The 25,167-nt window shown below is 36.9% G+C and overlaps 1 protein-coding gene across 1 annotated transcript in view; it reads right to left on the reverse strand.

Annotated features, from left to right (window-relative positions):
- LOC103774367 (regulating synaptic membrane exocytosis protein 2) overlaps positions 1-25,167 on the reverse strand; it is a gene marked incomplete at its 3' end in the record, with an annotated part of 152,814 nt that overhangs the window by 123,391 nt on the left and 4,256 nt on the right. Inside the window, exons 4-8 of the mRNA XM_008941767.1 lie at positions 24,425-24,548; positions 15,629-15,675; positions 14,359-14,471; positions 8,832-8,879; positions 605-735 (exon numbers count right to left, since the gene is read on the reverse strand). Of these exons, the coding sequence (XP_008940015.1) occupies positions 605-735; positions 8,832-8,879; positions 14,359-14,471; positions 15,629-15,675; positions 24,425-24,548 (463 nt within the window). The remainder of the gene's footprint in view (positions 1-604; positions 736-8,831; positions 8,880-14,358; positions 14,472-15,628; positions 15,676-24,424; positions 24,549-25,167) is intronic.

Below are 25,167 nucleotides of genomic sequence, written 5' to 3' on the forward strand. Positions count from 1 at the left end.
GAGAATTCAGTATCTCCATCTAATTAAATGCTTGAATGATTTAAGTGTATTTTTACCTCTAGCACATTTCCTTCTACTACACAAGAAATATTTTTGCTTATTTAGTTTTTTCCTCTAAGGAAAAATAATTTGCATGTCAGAAAAAAACACCCACAATTCAGTAAGATCAATTGCTGATTCCTATTTAAATGAAAGAAAACATGTATTAAACAGTAATTAAATAAAGAGTTCTGAATACTTCATATAAATGAGGAATACCAGTATGGCATAAGAAAATTTAATGTTATACAACTTACTTGCATGTGTATATTGAAAGTAAAGAATGTAATTTTCTTTGCAAGTAACAGATCCCCATGCAATGACATATTTCACCTTAAAAGTTTAACTTTCCATTTATATTTTGTATTTAATAAAATATACAGCGATAGTGAGTTTGTATTTATCATTCAAGGATGCATTGCTGTTACATGGCACGTTCAATAACAAAACTCCAAACTTTAAGATTTTTTCCATAGGTGTATAACAAGTAAACTCAGCTCTGTGTGTCATCTAAGCATCAGACTAATTCCTACTCAAATGTTCCTTGTCTTTGTGTTCACCCTACCTTCTGTCTGGAAGAAAGTAAATTTTAACATAAGGATTCCTTGGCCTCCCATCTTCCCTTGAAGGAAGATCCTTTGCTCCCAATATTGTCACTATTAATTGATGACCAACCTTGTCATACCACAGTTTTATCTGTAAGGAGAAAATATTAATTAGTAAACCCATTTTTACAACAAACTAGCATATTAATCCTTAAAATTATTTTTCTCATAAGCTTCTATTTATATTGCTTACTTAGAAAATATCATGTTCTACTTTATTTATAACAAAGCATAAAAATAATACTATAATAGTTTCAGTATATGCCATGAGTTAGCCTTTTTCAAAACTCTGCACAATAAGTACATTATTTCATGTTAATAGTTTCTCACATGGTGCTTTGGTTAGGATTATTCTCTCTTGCCAGTGATACTATATTACTTGCATTACTGATGTATGGTATTCCTATATACACATTTCTGAGAAGTTTATGCACAATGAATTTATGAATTTTTCATGTCCTGTTGTGCTGGAAAGACTATGAGATAAGATCATAAATATTTCAAATCTCTAAACATTTTGCAAGATGCAGAGACTCATCCCAAAATCATAAAAGGCCTCCAGAAACTGTAATGGAGAGAGGCTCAGCAGTCCAACCCTCTTCACAGTCCCACTCAGCAAAACAAGGCAAAAGCTACAATTACTCTTCTGTAGAAATTATCATTAATTACTCTTAGATTTGGTCTGCTATTTGTTTTTACTATAGTCATTAGAAGCTGCTATTTAGCTATTTCAGTTTGCATACTACAGATGTGAATACATTACTCAAGGAGAGGATATACCTACTTTAGAGTAGTCATTGTGGAAGGGGGAAAGGGTGCAGTTAGGACAAAACAAAGCTTTCCAAATATCCAGGGAGTCATTACATGATGACACCACTACAGTATTATTAACTACAGCTGACAGACGAGGCTCTCCTCATGGAGAGTTTTTGTGAGACAGAGGAAAAACTAGGACTTTTAAAGGAAACATTGACCCTGCCTGAACTTAAGGGAATCAAAGAGGATAATGGCCAGCTCCACATTTAACCAAGTAGTGCACCTTTGGGCATGAATATAACCTAGCTAAGGCAAACATAACCAGGGGAAGGTGCATTTCTGTGGAGCCAATCTCATTTCAGAGACAGAGTCCCCATCTGCTGTCAGAGCTCCTCACCTTCAGCATTTCAGTAGTTGAAAGAAAGGTCTTGATGCAATTCTCAAGACTTTTGACATATCAATAAGAGGCCGATTTAGATTTCTGTCTCTCCTAATACTTCAGTAAGACTACACTAAGACATGGCAACTCACTCCATGGTGGCAATGTACTCCTTACATCTCCATTAATTGTTAAAGGGCTCTGTGACTACCAAGGCAGAAAACTGTGTGAGAGAAATTATCCTTAATACATCAGACTTAAGAGTTCTACAAGCTGTTCCAACATTTCTGCAAAGCAAAGTGCTCTGTCAAATTTTTTTTTTCTAAATTGAGAATTATCTGGACTACTAGGTATCTTCATCCAGCCACAAATCAGGTGTAGAAAGCTTTACACCAACAGTATGGATTGAAAGCAAAATAATGCCCTCTGAAGTACATCAACTTCTGACACTAAACGTATGCACCTGCAGGCTTCCATGGGACTCCCTGGGCAAAGGACAAACTTGGCTAGTCCCACACTCCAAGGAGAATAACACTGAAGACAACCTTCTTCACCTGCTTTTTATGGAAAAATTATCCTTGCTTAAGCAGAATGCAATATATTTGTGATCCAGACACTATCAGAAACTGTGACTGAGTGAAAGCGAGATAATCTAGAAAGCGAGATAATCTAGATATAGGTGCCAAAAACAAAACCAGTGTTCATATTCAGGCCATATATTTCTTCACTATATTTGTTTCACACCAACGTTTTGCAGGAAAACTTCAGTTAAAACATTTGGGGAATAACTCTAAACACAAAGATATATCATCTGACACCATTTCTTTGAGATACTCTAACACCCGTGTTTCGGAACAAGAACTCAAAATTTGCATTGACTTATAGCTTCTACTTTTCTCTTGATGCTCTGAAAAAAAAAATTAGAAAAATTTTTATATAATGGACATATTTTCCCTTTAATTCTCTGTAATTTGGCTTATGACAGGAAAGGTCAGGATCAATTATATCATGAAGACCCTCACTCTCTCCTGTGTTTATACTGCTAGCACTCCAATATACAGCACAGGCATTTGTATCCCAAAAAGTCATTTGACTTCCATACAAAGAGAAGAAAGGAAGGAAGGAACTGGGAGAGAACAGGCAAAGAACCCCATGGAGGGGAGAATAGGATTGCATTCTCATGGGTTTATAAAAAAGGATGAAGGGACAAATAAGAAACAACTTTAGAACTACTGGGAAAGTAAAAGATACAAGATGCTTCTTGGTGAAACACGGGAAGAATGGAGCAACTAAGGTCAAGGACCATAGAACAACAGAGGGGAAAAAAAGAGACTAAATGAGAGAAATGGAATGATGTGACAAAAGAGGAAGTCATTCTGTAACTGGCAAAAAATATGTTGCATAGAGAGACTGGGATGAAAGAAAAATTGATAAGAAGCCAAGGCAGGAAATTGGAAAGGAAAATGAGAAACAAGGATTTCAACTAGCACACTGCATATGCAAAATGAGTTTGAGAATAGTACGGATCTAATTCTCACTCTCCTATGCTTAAGTATTATGACAATATTTGGATGGTATGGTACTTTCCTACAAGAAACTTTTCTGTTCACAAGGAGAGAAAGAACAGCTATTTAGGACAGCCAAGTGCAGCCCAAGGGGACTGGATTCCACCACTTCCCCTTACCTAGAGCTTTTGTGTATTGAGGGGTGGATCCTTTGCAGTATTTCAAAAGGTATTTACAAATTGCATGTTATTCATTGCCTGGGAGCTTGGCACGAGATCCTGGAACCTGAGTTGCAGTGCTAAGTAAAGCATTGGAATTGAAGTCTGAGGTGCATATTATGCCTGGACAGAACCTGACTGTCTCAGACTCTGATCATCGTTTCTCAATTCTTAACTGCAGGACAATTTTACCACATCTCATAGAATAATATATATATTTTGTTATTAAATAAATGCAGGATAACATACATACAACAGAAAAGAATATTTTTTTTCTTTTGTAGCTTTGCTGAGCTGTGTACGTCTTAGATTCCTAACACCAAAAAAAGTAAACACCAAATGATTCAACCCATACGGTGCAAGTCTCACAAGAATGTACTGGTGTGATGCTCACCACTGAAACACTTAAGCAGCTGACTAACAGAGCAGAATCTATGAAATCCCTATTCAGCAGTTTTTTTACACATGCAGGAATGACACTTTTATAAGGTTAAAACATCCAAGAAACTGTGATGATGTAAACCTGGTCTATGTGAAGGAAAGGGAAAGCTAAATTTACAACATATAAAATACACCACAGAAAAACCATGCTGGCTGATGCCAACGTGGAGTCTAAAACCTGTAAAAAAAAATTCATGAATAGGACTTTCTCTACCTAGATAATTTAGGATGTAGGTACCTAAAAGTCACTTAGAAAGTGATCCAACTTGAATGTTTTCTAAAGACCTTTCCACTTAGTATTGAAGTCCTGGTAGTTTCTTTGCCACAAACACATATATAGTTTTATTCCCTAGGTAGAAGTACACCTAATTCTCCACTAAACTTCCATTATAACTTACATTCAGGCAAACGGGCATCCAAAATCAGTGCACCCTGAAAATGTGAGATAGTATGTTATTCACAGAGTGGTGCATCTGCTCCTTCAGAGAAGGTTTCCAGGTAAGAGTACCTGCTCTGCAGAGCACAAGAAACAAGAACTCTTGTGCAGTCAAGTGATACCAGTAGTCAGAGGGGAACAGAGATGAGGGTCTAGTCTCAGCTTCGTAGGATGCTTTCTGATTTTTAACCAACAGTGGTCTAATACAACATCAATACACATTCTGAATAGCCCATCTGGAATCTGCTACACAAACATTAAGCTTCCTTTGCTATCACTGCACAATTATATTTCCAGCCACACAGTATCTCAGCTTCAGATGAGATTTCATACTCAAGAGAAAAAAAAGGGATATGCTATAGCTTGATGATAAAGGCACTTTTCTGACAAGGCTTTAACTACAGGTGCCCTATTTCTGGAATGAGCCTCCTACACATAAAGCAGTATAAAAAAGCTGACTGCTAGTGTTACACTCTGAGAAATGAGGGTGCAGGTATCCAGTATTCTTGTGAGGTCCTCTGCAGCCTCAGAAGATGCCTCCCTCTGGAGAATCAACTCACCCTGTGGAGTACCCCAAGTTTCAAACAGAGTTAATGGAGATAGGTGTCCTTTTATTTGGGTTGGATCACTCACTAAGATATTGAGGGAGGTACTTAATCCCTTCAACTGTACAAGCCTAAGCTCTTCCCCAAGGAACTTCAGACTTATTTGAAACTAGCATGTTAAGTTATATAAATTAAGGACATATAATTGAGTTTCATTCTTTTCCTTTTAGGTCTCATCCTAACTAGAAATTTTATTCAGAGCACTGATTGAGGTTGAAGCTCTAGAAAAGAAGTAATCATGTAATTAGGATCCATATTCTAATACATATGCATAAGGGAAATCAGTTAAGAAAATCTACTTATTATTTCCATTTCCTATATTTCTATCTCATGGATGCTTGACTGTTTGCTAAACTATGCAATTCTAATGTGTCTTTGAGTACAGCACATAAAGGCACATTGCATCTTAAACGATAACTTCAGATTTAAAACCAGACAATATTCCAAATTTTTAATTCTATGCTACACTGTGTTTCTTCATGTTATATAAGAGTTGCTTCACAAAACTCGTGGAAAAGAGATAAAACTTGTGCTACTGGGGGCAACTGCCTGCCCTGCAGGTTGATTTCTACCACCACAGCCTACTCAAACATCACCAGGATGGAGAGACAGCTGGCCAGGCATTTTTGCTCTTCTGTTGTTCCTTGTAATTTTTCATGTAACCTACATAGCTGTTTCTTAGTGAAATATTTTGAAACTGAGATGATACTCCTCTTTCTTGCATTATTCTGAAACAAGAGATACACATGCAGGATCTGTTGTTGGGGAAAAAAAAAAAAAACACCTCAGTTTAATTTCAAAAACATTTACAGCAATCAATTTATTTGGACATAAGCTTATACAGATGTAGAAACTGTCCTGAGGTGGTAAAGTCTTCAGCATAGCTGAGGTGAGTTTCGGATGTTGTTAAACGCACCTCTGACAAATCCTGACTACTGAGTGTTGCTAAACCAAACTAATATTGCTGTCCAATATGCTGTGAAAAAGAAAAAAAAAACCAAACAAACCTAAACACCAAAATAAAAGGCTGTCAAAATGAAAAGCTTCTAGGATACAAAGGCCAGAAAATTATGGAAGTATGTAAGCTGCCTTAACATAGATTTTTTTTAAAATTTTCTTTGTTAGTAGATTCATCTTGATGTCAATAATGCCAAATATATGTATGCATATATTTTTACCTATGATCAAATATACTGATGTTCTGAAAGCAAAATGATGTGTAAGATTTCTGAAGTTAGAAAAAAAACCCAGTGTTTTCATGACAACTTTGGCTCAAAAGTAGGCTCCATAAAGCAAACAAGAGATACTGCATGGAAAAAAAAATTTACAAGCAAGAGATCAGTCCCTATAAAGATATCACAAAGCATCACTTTGTAAGTTAGAAAATTGCTGGCATGATAAATTAATCTAAAAGGTCAGGAATTAAATATGCACTTTTCCAAATACTGTAGAATTAGTAAAAATTCAGAAGGGTGCATGGTAAGGTAAAAAGGAAATGGAGTGTTTTTCTTCCCAGTAAAAAAAAAATAGTTGTGTATTTTAAATCATCCAGTGATATAAGAGCTAGAAAAATGAATGGAATGACATGGGGAGAAGTGTGGAAGAGGAACCTGTGCCAGGATCTGGGACATTTATCGCCAGGATCAGTTTCCAACTAACGAGAAAAGAAGATGTAAGCAAGAGTAGATATGTGCATTTGCTGTTGAGAGCAATGAAACAAATAGCTGTAAACAGTATGTTTGGAGATCCTCATTCTTGTAGGGTATTCTATAGACACAGCTCTACCACAGCCATACCACAGCCCACAATGTAATGTAATGTATACTCCTGAGAACCATAAACAACAGCTCAGAGCCCTGAGTTGGCTAATTTGTCATGCCAAAAAGTAATCAGAGTTCTGCAGTGCTTGTAATTCCCATGTTTAAAGGTGAAGAATTTCTGTTCTTCACTTCAGCCTGTATTGTAAATATACCTTAAATTAATCCATTTTAAACTATCTACTATCCCTACTAAAAGTGGGCAGAGGGAGGACTTTTGTTTCAGTTTCATTGTAAAGATGCTGCTAGGATCCTAAGTTTGAGTTCTTCAGGAACTCATCACAAACACTGTGTATAGCTTTGACTGTTCCTGAGCTCTGCAAAAAACCTCTTAGAAGTCCACGCTGACTCCACAAACATTGTGCTGAAACAAAACTGGAGCTAAAGACAATTCTTATCTACAATATCAAAAAAAAAATCCCACGAGAGGTGAAATAGTAAGCCTCATACACTTTCACCTATTGCTGGACATTCTCTATCAAGCATTGAAATTACATTATTTTCTTAACTTACTACCATAATCCTTTGACGAAAGTAATTTTTTTTTTTTTTTTAGCTAGAAGATATTAGTCTGAGTAGATCTGACAAATTTTATGTCTCTTTGTTTTATGTAATGAGATTAAAATAAGGAAATACCACGTGTTACATTACATGAAACATGCAGGTTTCAGGTAGTCGTTTCATTTATAAATTGAACAATCAATTGTCACATAATTTCTTAACTTAATTTACACATATTTAAAATAAAACTAAATATTAAAATACTACTTATGTCATATACAATATTTACCTTAGCGAACTACTTAACTAGTGGTTGAATTTGTACCCTTTGACTTCATTACCATGAACAGAATCCAAACTAAAAAAGATCCAGAACTAAAGGCTGTTTAAAATTTTTTAATACAAATCCAGTTTTTGTCATTACCACTTAATATATTAGCCTAAAACAATACTATCGAGCCAATACTTTTTTAATCTTAATCTTTTTCTTATTTTTTTTTTATTGTGAATTTCCATTTGAGACTTTTAAGTTGGTAAGACTACTTTCGAGAAATAATATACTGTGGAATAAAATGTACTTTATCAAATATGATTCATAGCCAAACCATTTCCTACAATGTTATTTAGAATTCTTTTATAAAAATATGTATGGTTTTTATTTCCATTTCAATATGAAATATATTCATCTCATTCTGATCATTAAGACCATCCTTCACATCTTTTCTTGAGCAACTGATCAAACAAGAGAAATATTTATACAGCTCCCACATAAGATAAACATAACTATAAAGATATTTTGTTAGAAAAGCAGATAATATTCTATTTACAAAAAAAATGTAATACATGCAGCAAAGCAAGATAAGCTATGTAACATATTAGTATAACCTACTTTTGCATTAATCTACAGTACCTTAGGAGTTTCCTAATGAAAAAAGGCAAACAACTTGTACCTAAACAGAATATCAAAGTTAAATGAATTCAGTAAAACAATAGAATTCTACTCAGATAGAGTTTTAGTTATTTTGATTTACTTTTAAAATGAAACCAAGGTTTATACACAAGAAATTTGTTTTTTTAAGCAAGGTACAAATTTTTTGCCCATCTTCCACACTACTATTACTTGGAAAATGCAAAAAAAGGACATGTTAAGTAATGATAATGAATGATTTAAAGAGACATTCCTTGTTATATAATGACCTCAAGCACAAAATTAGTTATTGTTTAAACAGTACACATTTTTTATGTGGGATGCATAGTGATCATCACTATCAAAACCTTTGTGAGTTTAATATTAGGTAAACAGCAATGAAAAATTGTCTCTTTAAATTTTAATTAAATATTTTAACCCCCATGCAGAACCTCACAAGCTGCTCACAAGATGGCATGAAACTTGTTAACATGGTTTAAAGCAACACACTAAAAATAAGGGAAAACGGACTACAATGTAACGTTTTCCTACTATGCATTTTCCATAACAAACAAAAGAAAAAACACAACTTTAGTTTCTGTCAGGCAGACGAAGTCTTTACCTGAACCCTAGGAACAAAAGGCGTTGTTCTTCTACTAAGGCTTTGGCTCTGGTAAGCAAAATTAAAGAAAAAGCAATAAAACAAAACCAAAAAGGACAACACGCTGGAAACTAAAAGACCAAAAGTAAAAACAAAGACACACAACTATTACTTTAAACACAGCTTTACACCAACAACATATTTATCTAACACAAAGTATTCTAATGCAACGCATAAATTAAATCTACAAATCTGTTACCAAATCATATCAAAACCCTGTCATGGAAATTCTGTCCTTAGGGAAGTCAGGAGTAATTTTGCCGCTGATTCCCCAGGAGCAAGGATTTCACTTTGCAGGTCTACAAATAACATTTACAATAGATTTAGAAATTACATTAACAAAAGAAGCAGGTCAACAAAGTGTGATTTAAAAGTGGGGTAGGAAACACAAGTTCAGCTTGATCATCTCTTTCAGGAAGATTGTAGATGCATATTCAGAGACAGAAAGAAGCATAGTTCACACACTAGTAGCCTTGGTTGTTTAGTTATAGAGTAAAGCAAGTAATGTAAAAGGTTTTCCTCTTTTCTGCAACTTTAAGAGGCATTTCTATAAAAAGCCCTCCTATATACTTTTTAAATGATTAAAAGAAAGTTATTGTTATCTGGTATTAGCATTCCAGGGGGGAACGTACGATTGAGGTATTTCAGTTCTCTAGCAGTCATGACAGAAACGGCACATGGTATATACAGAAAACCCTTGCATGAAATGGAACCTAGAGCATTTAGCAAATTTAGTAGTTGCATTGCACACATGCACTTATAACTCTTATTTTTGCACTATAACACTTCACACCATACACAGCCTTGTGGCTTCCAGTGGCTACATCAAGACTACAAAAGAAGGGGAATCACTCCTAAGTTTCTTGATCAGTTAAAAACTCAGACCAACCAGTCAGTCTCCATCTTCAGCTTAGAGCACCAGCTAATGTGGCACAGAAGGTATGGAGTATGGGGAATAGACAGGAACAGGAGCACATGTCTGTATCTCAGAAGGCCAGTAAGTGCGGGAACAGGAGCATAGAACTAGGTCACAACAGCAGTGTGACATATTTGAATTTCTGTCACTTTGCTGCTCAGTTTTCCTGAGACTATTGATCTATTTTAAAGCAATGGAAAGAGGCTAACACTCAGTATTCACTTGCATAAGAAATGTACCCAAAGTAGGGAGAAAGGTAGTGTGATAATGCTTCTGCCAGCCTCCTTGCTTACTTGGCATGCATAGATGCTGGAGAAATCCATTCCATAAAATGTGGAAAGTAATCTGTTCTCACACCACAGCAGGAGGATATATAAGAAAATTTGACTGTCTGGGTCATGGGTTTTGTCTCATGTGCTCCTGTGCTCTGCAAGGTGCAGCAGCTGCACACTGCTCCCCATTCTGCACATGCACTACTGCATAGGCCAGTATACAGGCACCAGAATGTGACCTACTCACGTACGATAAAAGTAGATTTTCAGCTTGCTTCTACTTCACATTACAAGAGGAATACAGACATTCCAGAATATCATAAACATAAGAGGGGTAGAGTATCTGCCACCATGCAGGAAGGACCCTAACCTCCTATAGTCTGCCTCGGCAAATGGAAGACAAATACATTGTGTGTGTTAGCTAAAACTTTCTAGTTGTTAACATCAGAGCAACACCAATTTACTTGTGTAGGTGTAGAAAGGGGAGAGAAGAAAGGGGAGAAGGAAAATGTGGAAGGAGGAAGGGGAGCGTGTCTCATACTTGAGCTCATCCCTTCAATATGTTGACATATTATGTCCTTCACAATGCAGTATCTGCAGCACATTAGAATGCAGATATTGTACAACTACAATTAACAGACCAGTATTTTATTGCTTTAGAAACTGAATATGTACAGAAAAAATCTATTGAAGTGGTTCTGTGGTTCAGATGTATAAGGAAATAGAGTACTTTCACAAATGGAATCCCATTTCTGTTATAATTCCCACCAGTAAAAAAGTGAAATATTATATGAAATATTACATAATTTTATACCTGTATCCATTTACACTGTGTTCTAGTCATGTTACCAGTCATTAAACCTAACTATTGCAAAAGCATTCCAAGTTATAATTTTCACGCAGTATTGAAAAAGCAGCTAGAATGTAAAAATGAAATGAAGAGCACCAACACGCAAAGAATATAATTTTGGAAAAGTCAGTATTAAGGGGAAAAAAAAAAAAAAAATCAGTGAAAGAAAACCCACAGAAACAGAAACCAGACTAAGCAAACAATAATAAAACAATAAAAGCAGTAACAGTCAGGTACTCCCATGAAAGAACAATGTGGATCAAAAATGCCATAAAATAAACTGCACAGAATACAAATAAATTATCTATATACCTTAGTAAATTATAACACGCAGTAGTTTACCGTAACTGCACAGTTTTTTTTTTCCAGCTAAATATGTATTTGGGCAGAATAATTCTTAGTGGAAAGATTTCTTAGCTATGTGAGATGTTTTTCTTCATGGGAAATCCCATTAGTCAATATTTGTTCAAATACTTCAGACTTCAACCCAAACTGTATGTATCTCCACTTCTGCTTGCAAGCCTTGACAACAACCTATCAGGACTACATAGTATTGTCAAAAGTACAGAAAATTAAAAAAAAAACAAAAAAACAAACAAACAAAAAAAACCTTCTGAAACCTTGTCTGTCATCTGTTCATTCAGAATTATCACACCTGTCAGAATGCAGCCAGCCATCACCCAGAATATCAACTGAGCTGCCACTTCCACAGAAAACAGCATCCTGTTTCCATCTATTGCCAGGACTCTGCAGTTATTGTCCTGCCTAGGCACTCACCATAAAGACCACATTCCCAGTTACATTTGTATTTTTTTCCATCTCCATCTCACTCAGCTATTTGGAATGAATGAATCAACTGTTCTGTCAGAAAGGGTCTGATTAAAAACATGGAAAACCAAAATACTGAAGCTCATCCATCTTGCAGTGTTCAAAATAATTTTTTTTTTGAACTTGAGATTTTTTTAAATTCAGTTTTTCCCTATTACTTCACCTTTGCTAAAGATCCCAAATTAGAAAATATCAAAGTCCATCCTAATTTTTCAAAACATCTCCAACACTGCAAAGAGTTGTTTTTTTTCCACTCTTTTCCAAAGTTTCAAAGATTTTTAAAGTTATAAAATGAGAAACATAAATTAAAAAAAGAAAAACTAATCTTTACACTACCTTCAATACATATAAAACCGCAAATTTGAAAAGTCAAAAATCTGTGATTTTTGAAAGCTAACAAAATATCAGATCAAAAAGAAACTACAAATATTTACTGCTCTGAAGAAAAAAAGAAAAAAAAACACAAACAAAAAAAACAACCACCACAAACAAAACAAACACACCTGTTCCTGTAGAATATTTCAATTACCTTAAAGCCATTTTACTCTAAAACTATATTTTAGTCTACATATTTAAATCACCCAGTTAGGTGCCACGTTTCTATCTATCCTTACCGTCTTTAGACATTGTGGCAGCCACCCTTCCTTGCAAAGTAAAAAACTTTAGTACTACCCTCCCAAAGCCTTGAACCAACAGCATCAGGAGCTGGGTTGTGCTGTTAAGATGATGAATGTGAAATACATCTACTTCCAACTTTTCTTTAGCTGGTGAGGCAAGATAAGGTCCAAATTTTCAAACTGTCTGCTAATGTTAAGTGTCTACCTTGAGATAGTGGGACTACAATTTAGTGAGTTACTAAGCCTTCCTTACTTCAGTGTCAGTCAACTGAAGCTGTGTGTTCTCAAGTATCAGCTGCTGTCTGAGAGGAACAAGGATATTGTGTAGTCGGGAGTACTGTATATCATTTCAAACAGTCATAAGGGAGTACAAAGAGGACAAACTTAGGAAAGATCTTTAAATGCCTCAACATTATTCTAATGTACTATGAACAATAGAATTCACAAGGTTTTGTGTCTCAGAATGACGTATAAATTCAGTATTTAACTCAAGAAGGCATCAATCATGTTCTTAATTATTTTTTCTTGTTTCAGGATATGAATGCCTTTATTATTAGGCTTATAACATTTCTTTTGAAGGAAATTAAATAATTTCCTCACACTATTCTCATGCAGCTCAAACTGCAATATCCTATCAAACCACAAAATCAACAGATGTACTGACCTTACTAATAAATCCTAATCTTAAACTCCTGGAGATTCTGTTTCCGAAACTGAGAAAGTGAGGAAGTCAGTTCTGCGTGGTTCCTGTTTGGACCATTATTCCTCAGTATCTGTGCACTGGTGGAGCAGCTAACTCTGGTCTTGAATTTCATGATGGGAACTAGGAACCAAAACTCTTGGACAGCCTAATCTTTTATGATATTAAGTCAAAAGATATTTATTTCCTGCATTTCCACTATCAACAGTTTTTGCTGTCTTGTGAAATTAATTTTTAAAAACCTCAGTCTCTGTATTTTGACAGTTCATGTTTGCTTATATTTTGTGCAGTTTGTTCCCTACAGTCAACTTCTAGTTTTCCATTTGTCCAAAGGAATGAGTCCTTCAAAGTAGTTAAATACAGTAGTTACTCAAAATTAAAATTATATATCGTAGATGGTCATCTTGATGAGCAAAACAAATAATGTCTCATGCATTGCAAAATGGAGCCAACATGGTTGCTGAACAGACAGAAATATATTTCTTCCTTTCCTCTGTCAATACCATAAAACATTTCTCTGAGACCTAGAAACAGTCGACTTAGATTTTGTGCATATTTTTATGGTGCACTCATTATCTTCACATAAATAACTTGGAATAAATATGAACGTGATATTTTCAAACTTGTTTAACACCAGTTTTGTACTGCTTCTGTTCCATTTTCCTTTCTTTTTCAATATGTACCAGGCCACAACAGCACACTTTTGAAAAATCACACTTTGGAGTTGTAAATTACACAAAAAGGTGTACAAAACTCAAGTTCTTCAGTTTAGTACAAAAAACCTGCCCTTTTAAAGAAAACATTCATGTAATAAACTTTGCTCTCAATAAGAGTGAAGAACAAAAGTGAATAACACTAGTACAAAGAATAGAGTGTAAGTAAACAAAGAGATATCTGGGGAAAGATGTATATATGAAAGCTAGTGCATAAGAAACAAGAAATATTAAAGTCCAAGCACACAGATAATAAATCTACCTCCTGTACATGTAAGTGTTACAGTTAAAAAGTATACACTTCAACAGCACAAACATAACTGTGGGCCCAAGATTAGAACTTCCTGAAAATTTAGTTTAGTTTAATAGATAAATATGTATAATCTAAGTAACATACATAAAATTTCCAAAAGTTAATAAAGTGGAATGTCCTCATGAAATTATGGCCCTGCCTACACTGATATATATAGCATTAATGAAGAAACGTAGCTTAGTTTAACAATAAATTTGTTAGAGGTAGCTTGCACTCTGCAGTGAGAGTTATATATGCTGCAAAAAGCACAACAGTAATATCAATTAAATGTTTACATACTGAAAGTTGTCCAGACAAGAACTGTGGAACATCCCTTAACATGCCAGGACTCATAGGAGAAGTCACTGAAATAGAAGGTCGGTCCATTTTTTGAGATTCAAATGAACTAGAACCTGTAATTATAAATAAAAATATTTTATAAATCCTAACATGCATTTTTCACAATATTTTTAACATAAAAATTGTAGAAATATAAGCAAACATACAATAAGGTTATTATAAATAACACTTTTTATCTATTTAATATTACCAAATAATGATACTCAATATTTCACTGCTCAGAGGCAATCAGATGGTTTTACTTATAAAATGAAAAATAGTTTATTCAGATACTTCTGACTATAATTATTTCAGTAAGTTGAAGGCCCTAAATTCCTAAACACTAAAATAAATACTTTACTGTGGTCAAAGGACTTCAGTCTTCTGACTTATCTTGTACAATCAGTTTAATTTTTAATTAGTTTTTACAAAAATTACATGAAGATGCATGTAATGTTTTTTGTGTATTTTATTTCAAATCTACAAGGTCTCCAAACTGCCAGAGGACAAGTTTTGACATATAAAATGGAATCAAAGTCAAATATTTTTACAAATACAAAAGACAATCCATATCACACAAAACATAAAATGGACTTTGTCTTGAGACTTGACTGATCAGTGAAAAGTTATCAGAGGTGGTTTTTATATCATTCTAATCAAATTTATGCCACTGCATTTATTCATGGCTTCTATTATAAATGAGTTCTAAAACAATGACAAAAAATAACTCCAGGATGAGACCCATCTTATCAGACCTAAGGCAAAGAACAAGTTATTTTTCACCACACGAAAATACTGGTTTAGCTGATTTAAGGAGTGCTAAATGGTTTTAATAAAGCATAAATATTCTGATTTCAAAGTAGCTGTGATTCAGGTTGTAAATAAAGAACATTTCATCACCATTTTTAGTTTATAAGTTTCAATTTAACTGCAAAAATAACCAAACTAATAAGTTACAAATTACTACTAATGTTCTTCTGTGTGTGTTAGAATCGTGCTTTTCTTTTCAATCAAAAATAGCTTAAGTTTATAATCAAATGTCAGGCCTAAATCAAAATATTGAGACCTATGATAGTTCATTATTAAACAATGGTAGATAGATAGAGTAAGATGACAGACTGAGACAAATATGGACAAAGAAACAAGAGCTATACTGACTGTAGATGACATTTTTCCATCTATTTGTGCTTATATAAAAGAGAAGATTTTCCTACCCATATTTGAAACTTACTGGATTCCAGCTGTGCATGTGTGCTGTCAGGTATTCTGGGAATGTCCCTGAAATCAGGAAAATTAAGACATGCTTATCCTTCATCTAACAAGCATATTCAAACTTCATTTACACTATAATACTTCTTAAGCCATCATGGAATGCCTCAGGAAAGGGGTATGATCTGCTGGCTGTCTTCATCCATGCAGAAGTTTTATCTTTTATCTAGTATAAATAGCTTCAGTGGCAACCTAAAGCCTACAGAACAAGTGGTTTGGGGAATGCAGGAGAAAGGTTGCACAGTCACACAAAAAATAATTTAATAAATTTAAATAAATCAATCTCAGAGTAAACAGTAGACTAAAACTGTGATTAGTAGACTTTATGATGACATTATAGATTGATTAAATTTATTGAACCCTCACTGAAGCATCCTAGTCCAAAACAATGGCTACCCCAGTAGGTCCTTCACCGTCCTTCATCTGCAAATTTGGACAATCTCACCTTTTCCATGACTAAAATGAGCAAATTCATTTAGCAAAATTGCATACTTGCATATACAGAAGATGTTGCCACACCCGTATTAAATTGTGTGTAAAGCTATACAATTTTAAAGCACTCAGTTGCAATGAATAAGTACCTCATTACACACATCCACACCTGAAAAGAACATATGCTTCCTATGAGGAGAAAACATTACCCTACACTAATAAAAACTATCAATATGCTAATAAATAATTGCAGAGGAATTTGAGGAAAATCAAGCAAGATTTAGAACTTCAGCTCCAAGTCACAGAAAGATCAGTATTTAAAAACAGGCTGTGTGTTTCCCTGCAGTTGGTTTCCTCAGGCCTGCATTGGATGTTGGCACCCAGGTGCTGGCAGTGGAGGCAGCAGGGACAGCGGGGGCTGCCCTGTGCCAGACAACCAGCTCGAACAGACCTACCACAGGGACTGCTGAGCCCACCAGCCAGGGTGGTGGTGCCTCTGTGCTAACCTATTTAAGAACGGGTAATTAAACAAACACACACCACAAACTGTACAGCATCGGTGAGAGAGAAGAGTGAGGAAAATAATGAGAGAAACATCCCTGCAGACACTAAGGTCTGAAGAGTGGGAGAAGTGACTGCAACCCTCAAGTGGATGATCTGATCTGCTCAGCCTGGTGGCAGAGTTGCAAGGGGAAATAGAAAGGTTAAGGAGCATCAGGAAGGCTGAGCTCAAGATAAGACTGGTGAAATTCTGCCCTCTGAGATACAGGAGCATCCCCCCAAAAATATACTCAAGGTCAAGGGGATGTTGTATCCCCCACCCACCAGGCTGAAGGCAGCAGCCTAAATGAAAGAAGTGAACAGAGGCAAGTCCACTCTTGGGGCAGAATGTGAACCCCCTCAGGTTCCTCTGCACAACAGGTATGAGGCTCTGGATGTGGATGGCTAGTCAATGGAGGATGTGGATGAAGGTCCATCTACACCAGAGGCATCTCCAAGGTCAGAAAGGCCTACCCCCATATTACAACCACCTCCACAAAGAAGAAAAGGGCTATAGTTGTAGACGATTCCCTCCTGAGGGCAACAGAGGGTCCAATATGCTGGACAGACCCTCCTCAGAGGGAAGTCTGATGCCTCCCTGGAGCCTGAGCTAAGGGCATCACCAGGAAACTCCCTAGGCTGGTACAGCCCTTGAACCATTATACATTACTGATGTTCCATGTAGGTGGAGAGGAAGCTGCAACCTGTAGTCCAAGAGCAATCAGAAGACACTTCAGGACCTTGGGATGGTTGGGGAAGGAATCTGGGGCATGAGTGTTTTTAGGTGGGTGTTTTTTTTGTTTTTGTTTTGTTTTGTTTTGTTTGTTGTTTTGTTTTTGTTTTGTTTTGGTTTTTTTTTCCCCCTCTTTCTCCTTCTAGTTGTAGGCAACTAGACATTGGAAAAAAAAAAAAATACACAGACCCCTTCTTCTAATACATGGCTCCGTGGCTGATGTCACTTTCACAGTTTTGGATTTTTCAACAGTGGAATGACCTACTTCCACTACCAGGCTTGCTGGTGTCATATGGGATTCACCTTCCTCAAAGAGGGAAGAGGGTGTCTTCTCAGGATTTTGCAGGGCTCACTGACAGGATTTTAAACTAGGCTTGAAGGGAGAGGGGGATAGTATCAGGCTTGCCCTGTGACAAGCTGGGAGATAGCATGCCTTGGTTAGAGGGACGGGGTGCCAGCAAGGGCCCTCTGCCTGTTGCTCTGAAGCATGCTAGGGACACTGCAGTGCACTTGTCCTATGGAAATGAGCCAAGGGCTCCTGAGGTACTAGAAGCCAATAGGGAGAAGGTATTAAAGGGTGTTACTCTACAAAAGTGACATGGCCGATAGACCAGCGGAAGTGTCTCTACACTAACACATGAAGCATGGGCAACAAACAGGAGGAGCTGGAAGCCACCATGTTGCTAGAAAGCTACAACCTGGTTCTCATTACTGAAACTTGATGGGATGAATCCCATGACTGGAGTGCAGCTATCGATGGCTACAGGCTGTTCAGAAGAGACAGATGAAGAAGGAGGGGCAGACAGACACATTGCCCTCTACATCAAGAAATTGGATAGAGTGTGAAGAGCTATCCCTGAAGAATAACCACAAGCTGGTGAAAAGCTTATAGGCAACAATTAGAGATCAAGGCAAGAAAGATTCTTTCTTGTGGTTGGTGTCTACTACAGACCACCTGATCAAGCCGAGCCCATTGATGAAGCCTTATTACTCTAGATAAAACAGACTTCACACCCACAGGCTCCTGCCCTGCTGAGGGACTTCAATAACTCCAACATCTGCTAGAAAAGTAGTATGGCAAGCTGTATGCAATCCAGGAGACTCCTGGAAAGTATGGAAAATAACTTATTAAGACAAGTAATAGACAGCTCTGCCAGAAGGAAAGTGATCCTAGACCTGATGGCCACCAAAGCAAGTGAGTGAATTGGTGACGTCAAGATTTGAGGCAGCCTCGGATGCAGGGATCATGCTCTGGTGAAGTTCACAGTCCTGATGGCTATGGGTCAGGCAAAGAGTAAAGTCAGAACCCTGAATTTTAGGAAAGCAAGCTTACAGCTCTTCATGGAGTTAGTAACTAGGATTTTCTGGGAAACAGCCCTCAGGGACAAAAGAGTTCAGAAGAGCTGGAAGATCATCACCTCAATCCCCAGGTGTAAGATATCATGCAAGAAACCAGCATGGCTGAGAAAGACCTGCTGGTGAAACTAAAGGGTAAGAAGGAACTGTACAGGCAGTGGAGGGAGGAACAGATATCCTGGGAAAAGTATACAGACACTCCCCTGTTGTGTAAGGATGGGGTCAGAAAGGCCAAGGTAGTGCTGGAGCTGAACTTGGCAAGGGATGCAAAGAATAAGAAGTGTTTCTACTGTCAAGCAGTATGGGAAGGTCAAAGAAAGACTATCCCCACTGATGAGCACAACTGGCAAGCTGACAACAGATGAGGAGAAGGGTGTGGTACTTAATTTTCCTCAGTCTTCACTGGCATCCTCTCTCCTCACACCCGAGTTAATGGGCTGCAAGACAGGAATGGGGGGGAAATCCTCTCCCACTGTAAGAGATCACATTCTTGACCACCTAAAGAATCTAAACATATATGTCTATGGGACCCGATGAGATGCGTTCCAGAGTCTTGAAGAAATTGGCTGATGTATTTGCCAAACTGCTCTCCATGATATTTGAAAAGTGACAACACTCAGATGATGTCCCTGGTGACTGGGAAAAGGGAAGCATCACACCCATTTTTAAAAAGGGTAGAAAGGAGGACCCTGGGAACTACCAGCCTGTCAGTCTCACCTCTGTGCCTGGGAAGATGATGGAACAGATCCTCCTAGAAGCTATGCTAATGCAAAAGGAAGACAAGAAGGTAATTTGACACAGCAAGCAGGGCTTCACCAAGAGCAAGTCCTGCCTGGCCAGCCTAGTGGCCTTCTATGACAGAGTGAATACTCACAGGAAGAACTATGGATGTAATCTATCTGGACTTTTGTGAGGCCTTTGAATCAGTCCCCCATAACATCCTTTCCTCTCAGAGAGATACAGATTTGACAGGTGGACTGTTCGATGGGTAACAAGCTGGTTGGATGCTCACATCCAGAGGGTAGCGGTCAACAGTTCAATGTCCAGACAGAGATCAGTGACAAGTGGTGTCCCCACAGGGTCTGTACTGGGACCAGCGCTGTTTAATATCTTCATCAATGACTTACGGGATTGAGTGCATCTTCAGCAGATTTGAAGATGGCACCAAGCTGAGCAGTGCCACTGACACACCTGAGGGATGGGATGCCATCCAGAGGGACCTAGGCAAGCTTGAGAAGGCAACCCGTGTGAACCTCGAGGATGAGGTGTGAGATCCTGCACCTGGCTCAGGGCAACCCTGATATCAGTACATGTTGTAGGACGATGTGATTGAAAGCAGCCCTGAGGAGAAAGACTGGGGGGTACTGGTGGATGAAAAGCTGGACATGAGTCAGCATTGTGCACTTGCAGCCCAGAAGGCCAACCGTATCCTGGGCTGCATCAAAAGAAGCTTGGCCAGCAGGCTGAGGGAGATGGTTCTGCTGCTCCACTCCACTCTAGTGAGACCTCACCTGGAATACTGTGTCCAGCTCTGGAGCCCTCGGCACAAGGACATGAACCTGTTGGAGTGGGTCCAGAGGATGGCCTCAAAGATTATCAGAGGGCTGGAGCACCTCCACTGTGAGAGCAGGTTAAGAGAGTTGGGGTTGTTCAGCCTGGAGAAGAAAAGTCTCAGGGGGGACCTTATTGCAGCCTTCCAGTATCTGAAGGGGGCCTACAAGAAAGCCCCATCCCTGTAACCACTCAATGTCAGGTTAATGGGGCTCTGACCAACCTGATCTAATTGAAGATGTCCCTGTTCACTGGAGAGGGGTTGGACTAGATGACCATTAAAGGTCCCTTCCAATCCAAAGCATTCTGTAATTTTATAACCCCCATTCCCTATCCCCATGCACTGCTTGGCAGAGGAGGGAGATTGAAGAGTCACAAAGTTCACACAAGCTTGGGAAGAAGGGAGGAAAGAGGAAGGTGGTTTTAGCTTGTTTTTAATTCTCTAATTAATTCCTAATAATTTAAATTAAATTTCCCCAAGTCGAGTCTCTTTTTGCACATGATCGTAATTGCTGAGTGATGTCCCCATCGTTACGAGCCTTTGATCTCATAAGCCATGAGCTTTTCCATTTTATTTTCTTCCCCATCCTGCTGAGGAGGGGAAGGGTGAAAGTGGCTGAGGGGGCATTTGCTGGCCAGCTAAGGTCAACCTGCCACAAATGTATATGAAAAGGAATGGGAAGTAAAAATGCTTTCAGTAATACCCACTGTCTCATACAATATACTGTACTATATATAAAGAAAATATACCTAGTTCTTTTTTGATATACCATTTTCAAATATTTTTCAAGAGTCACTAGGCAGATGGATTTACTAAGCAAACTGAGAAATCTTTCTAAGTGAATTGATGCACAGTACCAAATAATTTGAATGAAAAGACACACAACTACTCTAAGTGCCCACTGTAAACAAGAAAAAAAATCACTTTCTCTGTTGTTAGTAAGCACAACTTAGAAGGGCTATTGAAGGAGTAAATATTTGAGTTTGAACATTTGACATATGTAGAATTTATAAAAGGACCAAATATTCACTTATTACTTTGCTTAGAAATACACTCCTGATCCCAACTTGTAATTTAAACTAAGTATTTCTATCATATGAGTTTGAGAAGAAAACCTTGAAAACGTGTCATCGTGAACAGACTGAATATGAGTTTTCTATAGATAGCTGAACCAATAAACCTGAAAGCTTTGAACATGATCATGTACATTCCTAAAGCATACCGATCCCAGTATTTTGTGGTAGGGTGAATAGTATTTCTTACAAGGAACTCCCACTGAGATAAACAGATGTAGGAGAAGCAGAAGTAGTTTTAGGCACCTGTCTGCATTTTAATATGTTCCACTGCATACAGATTGTACAGAATAATAAACCACAATGCATCATTCCTTCCAAATTCAAACCTGTAGTAACTATGAAAATAACATGCGTTTAAAAATAACTTTCTGAGAATTAGAAAGCATAAAATAGTTAAGTTCTTGTGAACAAGAGACAGCCAGCTCACACAGAATAGCAACTCGGCCATCTATTTTCATTTTAAGAAAGAAAAAGGGATAAATTGCATGCCAAATGGCATGATATCTTTTATTTAAAGGAGCTTTCCATTTTATCTTCCTTTATCAGCTTAGCTTCTCATGTTCAGTTTTCAAAGCAGTCAGTCCATAACACAATAAGTAATTAACAATCACTTTTACTGGAATTTGGTTCTGTATTCAGAATATCAGCATGTGGCAACAGGTTCTCTTCCTCAGCTAGTTTAGTCGCTAGTAACTCTCTGAAGATTTCTGGCGTGAGTGAGTGCATTATCATAAGGCCACCAAGCGACTCTCTTTATAAGTAATAGGACATATCTTAATGCAAAAGTGAAATACTTCAAGTGGACATCAATGGTTCTAATCAAAATAAGTATCACTTCTGACATCTGGTAAATCTAAACTTTTAATGATTTTAAATACATTGAAACATTATTCCCTGGGGCAGAACACAGATCTATGATGTTACGTTTCCTCGGGCCAGCATAAGATATTAATTTCTGTAGTCCATTTGATTATGGCCTGAAATCTTACAAACTGCGAAGATAACATAGGATTTCCATAATTCTCTTTCATTAGCTCAAATCTTGTGGAAAAAACATTTCTGTCAATATCAAAATCCAAAGCATTACATACATCTAACCATAATCTAAAATCTTACCAACCTGCAGAAAGTATTCATCACTGAGACCAGTGATAAACCCATTTAGATTAGTAACTGGAGCTTTGGAGGTGAAAACACTTTTACATCTACTGCAAATAGACACTGGGAAGCAAGTATACAGAGCAACTTTTTTAGCCCTGATCTGTCTCAGTCCTTCAGACTATATGGTAAAGAGTTAATGCTGAGGAAGACATCTCGAGAGCTCACATCACTTTCTTTACAGAACTATAGATGAGCTGGTTTAGTGACAGCAAATGGAGCACATTGCAACATAACAGACGACATGATGATAAGGAAGGTAAACAACAGACAGTAATATAAAAGCACAAGAAAGAATACAGGAGGTCTCGCACAATGAAGAGAATGCAGAAAGAGGGGGAAAAAAAAAAAAATTTCAAGACATGCACAGTTCCTTGAGACTTTTGCTATAAACTCTGAGAGAAAACATGAAAGATCCAACACCTGAAATTAATCTGAAACCTCATTTTCAGAGACAATATCCTTCTAGTAATGTAGTCTGTGCCTTAGCTTTACTATTATACCTACAGCTCCCATGTTATACAAAGGTTTTTAAGGATAGTACAGATGACAGAGCCTTCACCTTAAAGGGGCTGCAGTTCAGTATGTACCTAGGAGACAACCTCTCAACTTGCTGACAAGATAAAGCAGGTTTCAGTATTGTTGAGTTTAAAATTATCATACCAACTTAAATTCCTACACATTTAGTTCCTGATGTCAAACACACTAAGTTCCTAATACATCTGAAACTGATAATAAGTTATCCTTACTGAAATTCCATCCTTAGATTATATGGTTCCAGATTTCTTTTTTTTTTTTACTACTTCATGTTTAGTTATGTTACCTTGTATAAAGGTAAGATAATTGTGTGCATTTTATACAAAATAAAGGGATAAATATAATTTGTAATTATAGAATCATAGAGCAGTCCAGGTTGGAAGGGATCTTGGAAGACCTTCTGGTCCAACCTCAGGTGGAATGGGGAGCCTAGATAAGTTTACCTAGTACCCTGTCCAGTTCCATCACATACTTCATAATAAATTCTGTGGAGGAAAAGAGAAAAATTCTTAACTGTAAGCATCTTCAGATTCAGTGATAAGTAATCCCCTGTTCACAGCCCTGGTGTGATCAGCTATAGAATTTCCAACGGAGAAATAAAAAAGGGATGGATGTGACTGTAGGCTATAGGAACTTGGAAGAAAAAGAAGAAATGAAGGGGAAGTATTCACAGTCTAACATAGCAAAGCAACTATTGCTATGCAAGAAAAATTTAAGTTTACACATTAATAGATAGGTCTGAAAGATCTAAAACTTGGCAATGTAAAGCACTAAAGAAAAAGTCCCACACAGTGCTAGCTATTCATTCAGTTAGATTCTGTATTAGGTAACAAGCAATAATTTAGTAGATTTCATAGATCACAATGATAAGAATTTGTATTCAACACTTTCCAAAGCATATGATGCCATTAACATACTGTATTTTGTGCAAAATTCTATATTGCAGAGTCTCAGAGTTCACCAGGAGTTCAGAGAACAAATATATGTAATTTTATAGATATTATATAAAAATGGGAATGGTGCAATAAAAATCAAGAGTCAAGAACTGCAACAAAGAAGAGTATAAGGACAGTTTCAGAGCCATTGTATGCTGGATCACCAACTAAAAAAAAAAAAAAAACCACAGAAGGGAATCTATTTTTTACTTCATTAGCATATAATGCCTGAGGCTCAGAATACAGGATTTTACCTCAGCTCTTTTTACTTGCTGGCATGATCTATCATTCTAACTATGCTTTTGGTTTACAGAATTTTCTGTACAGTTTTACTGTTTACAATGTTTATGAACCTGTTATATTGCTAAACTTTAATTTTAGGGCAGAGCATAAAATTTTATCATATTTAATTTTAAAAAATATATATTAAATTACTTACCCTATTGGTCTTGAAACAACAAGCTCTACTTGTGGCTCAGGTTTAGAGTCTAAAATGATGTTATACACCTCCTCAAAGGTGGCTCCTTGTAGTAGCCTTCCATTCCATTCTAATACTTCATCACCTATAATTTCAATAATAACACTGCTTCAGAAGTCTGCTGTGGACTGTACAATGACAATTTAATGACAATTTAAGCCATTCTATTGTTAGTTTGGAATCCTTCATACCAGAAAATCTTGAGTATTAAAGGTTTTCTCCAGTACAGCTTCAAATATGTTAAAATTCAGTGAAACAATATCATCAGTAGAACTCCTATAGAACTAGCTATAGTTCTTACTCGCTTTTCTAGCTGTGGCTTCCAGAAATCACAACATGCTCTTTAGAAAACGCAGATCTTTAAAACAGCATATCTCATTCCATTGTTATTTTGAAGATCCATTTACTTCTACAAGTTAAGAACTATCTGAACCTTAAATACCAATGCCAATAGTTAATATTTCTTGTACATTCTCCAGTTTAGCACTCCATGGTTTGCACATTGGAATAGAAGCTGTTTCTTAGCTGAGCTCGTTCTGTTTGTGCATTTGTAATAGCGTGGTTTGCTCCACATAAAATATGCACCACAAAATAACTGGGCAGGGCATCACTGGAATATTATTTTGAATATAGAAATATGAATAAAAATGTTAAAACATGGTTTTGAACATCATGAAAATTTATATATTTCACAAAAGCAGGAA

The sequence above is a fragment of the Merops nubicus genome, unplaced genomic scaffold (assembly GCF_000691845.1).
Source record: "Merops nubicus isolate BGI_N331 unplaced genomic scaffold, ASM69184v1 scaffold10646, whole genome shotgun sequence".
Classification (NCBI taxonomy): Eukaryota; Metazoa; Chordata; class Aves; order Coraciiformes; family Meropidae; genus Merops; species Merops nubicus.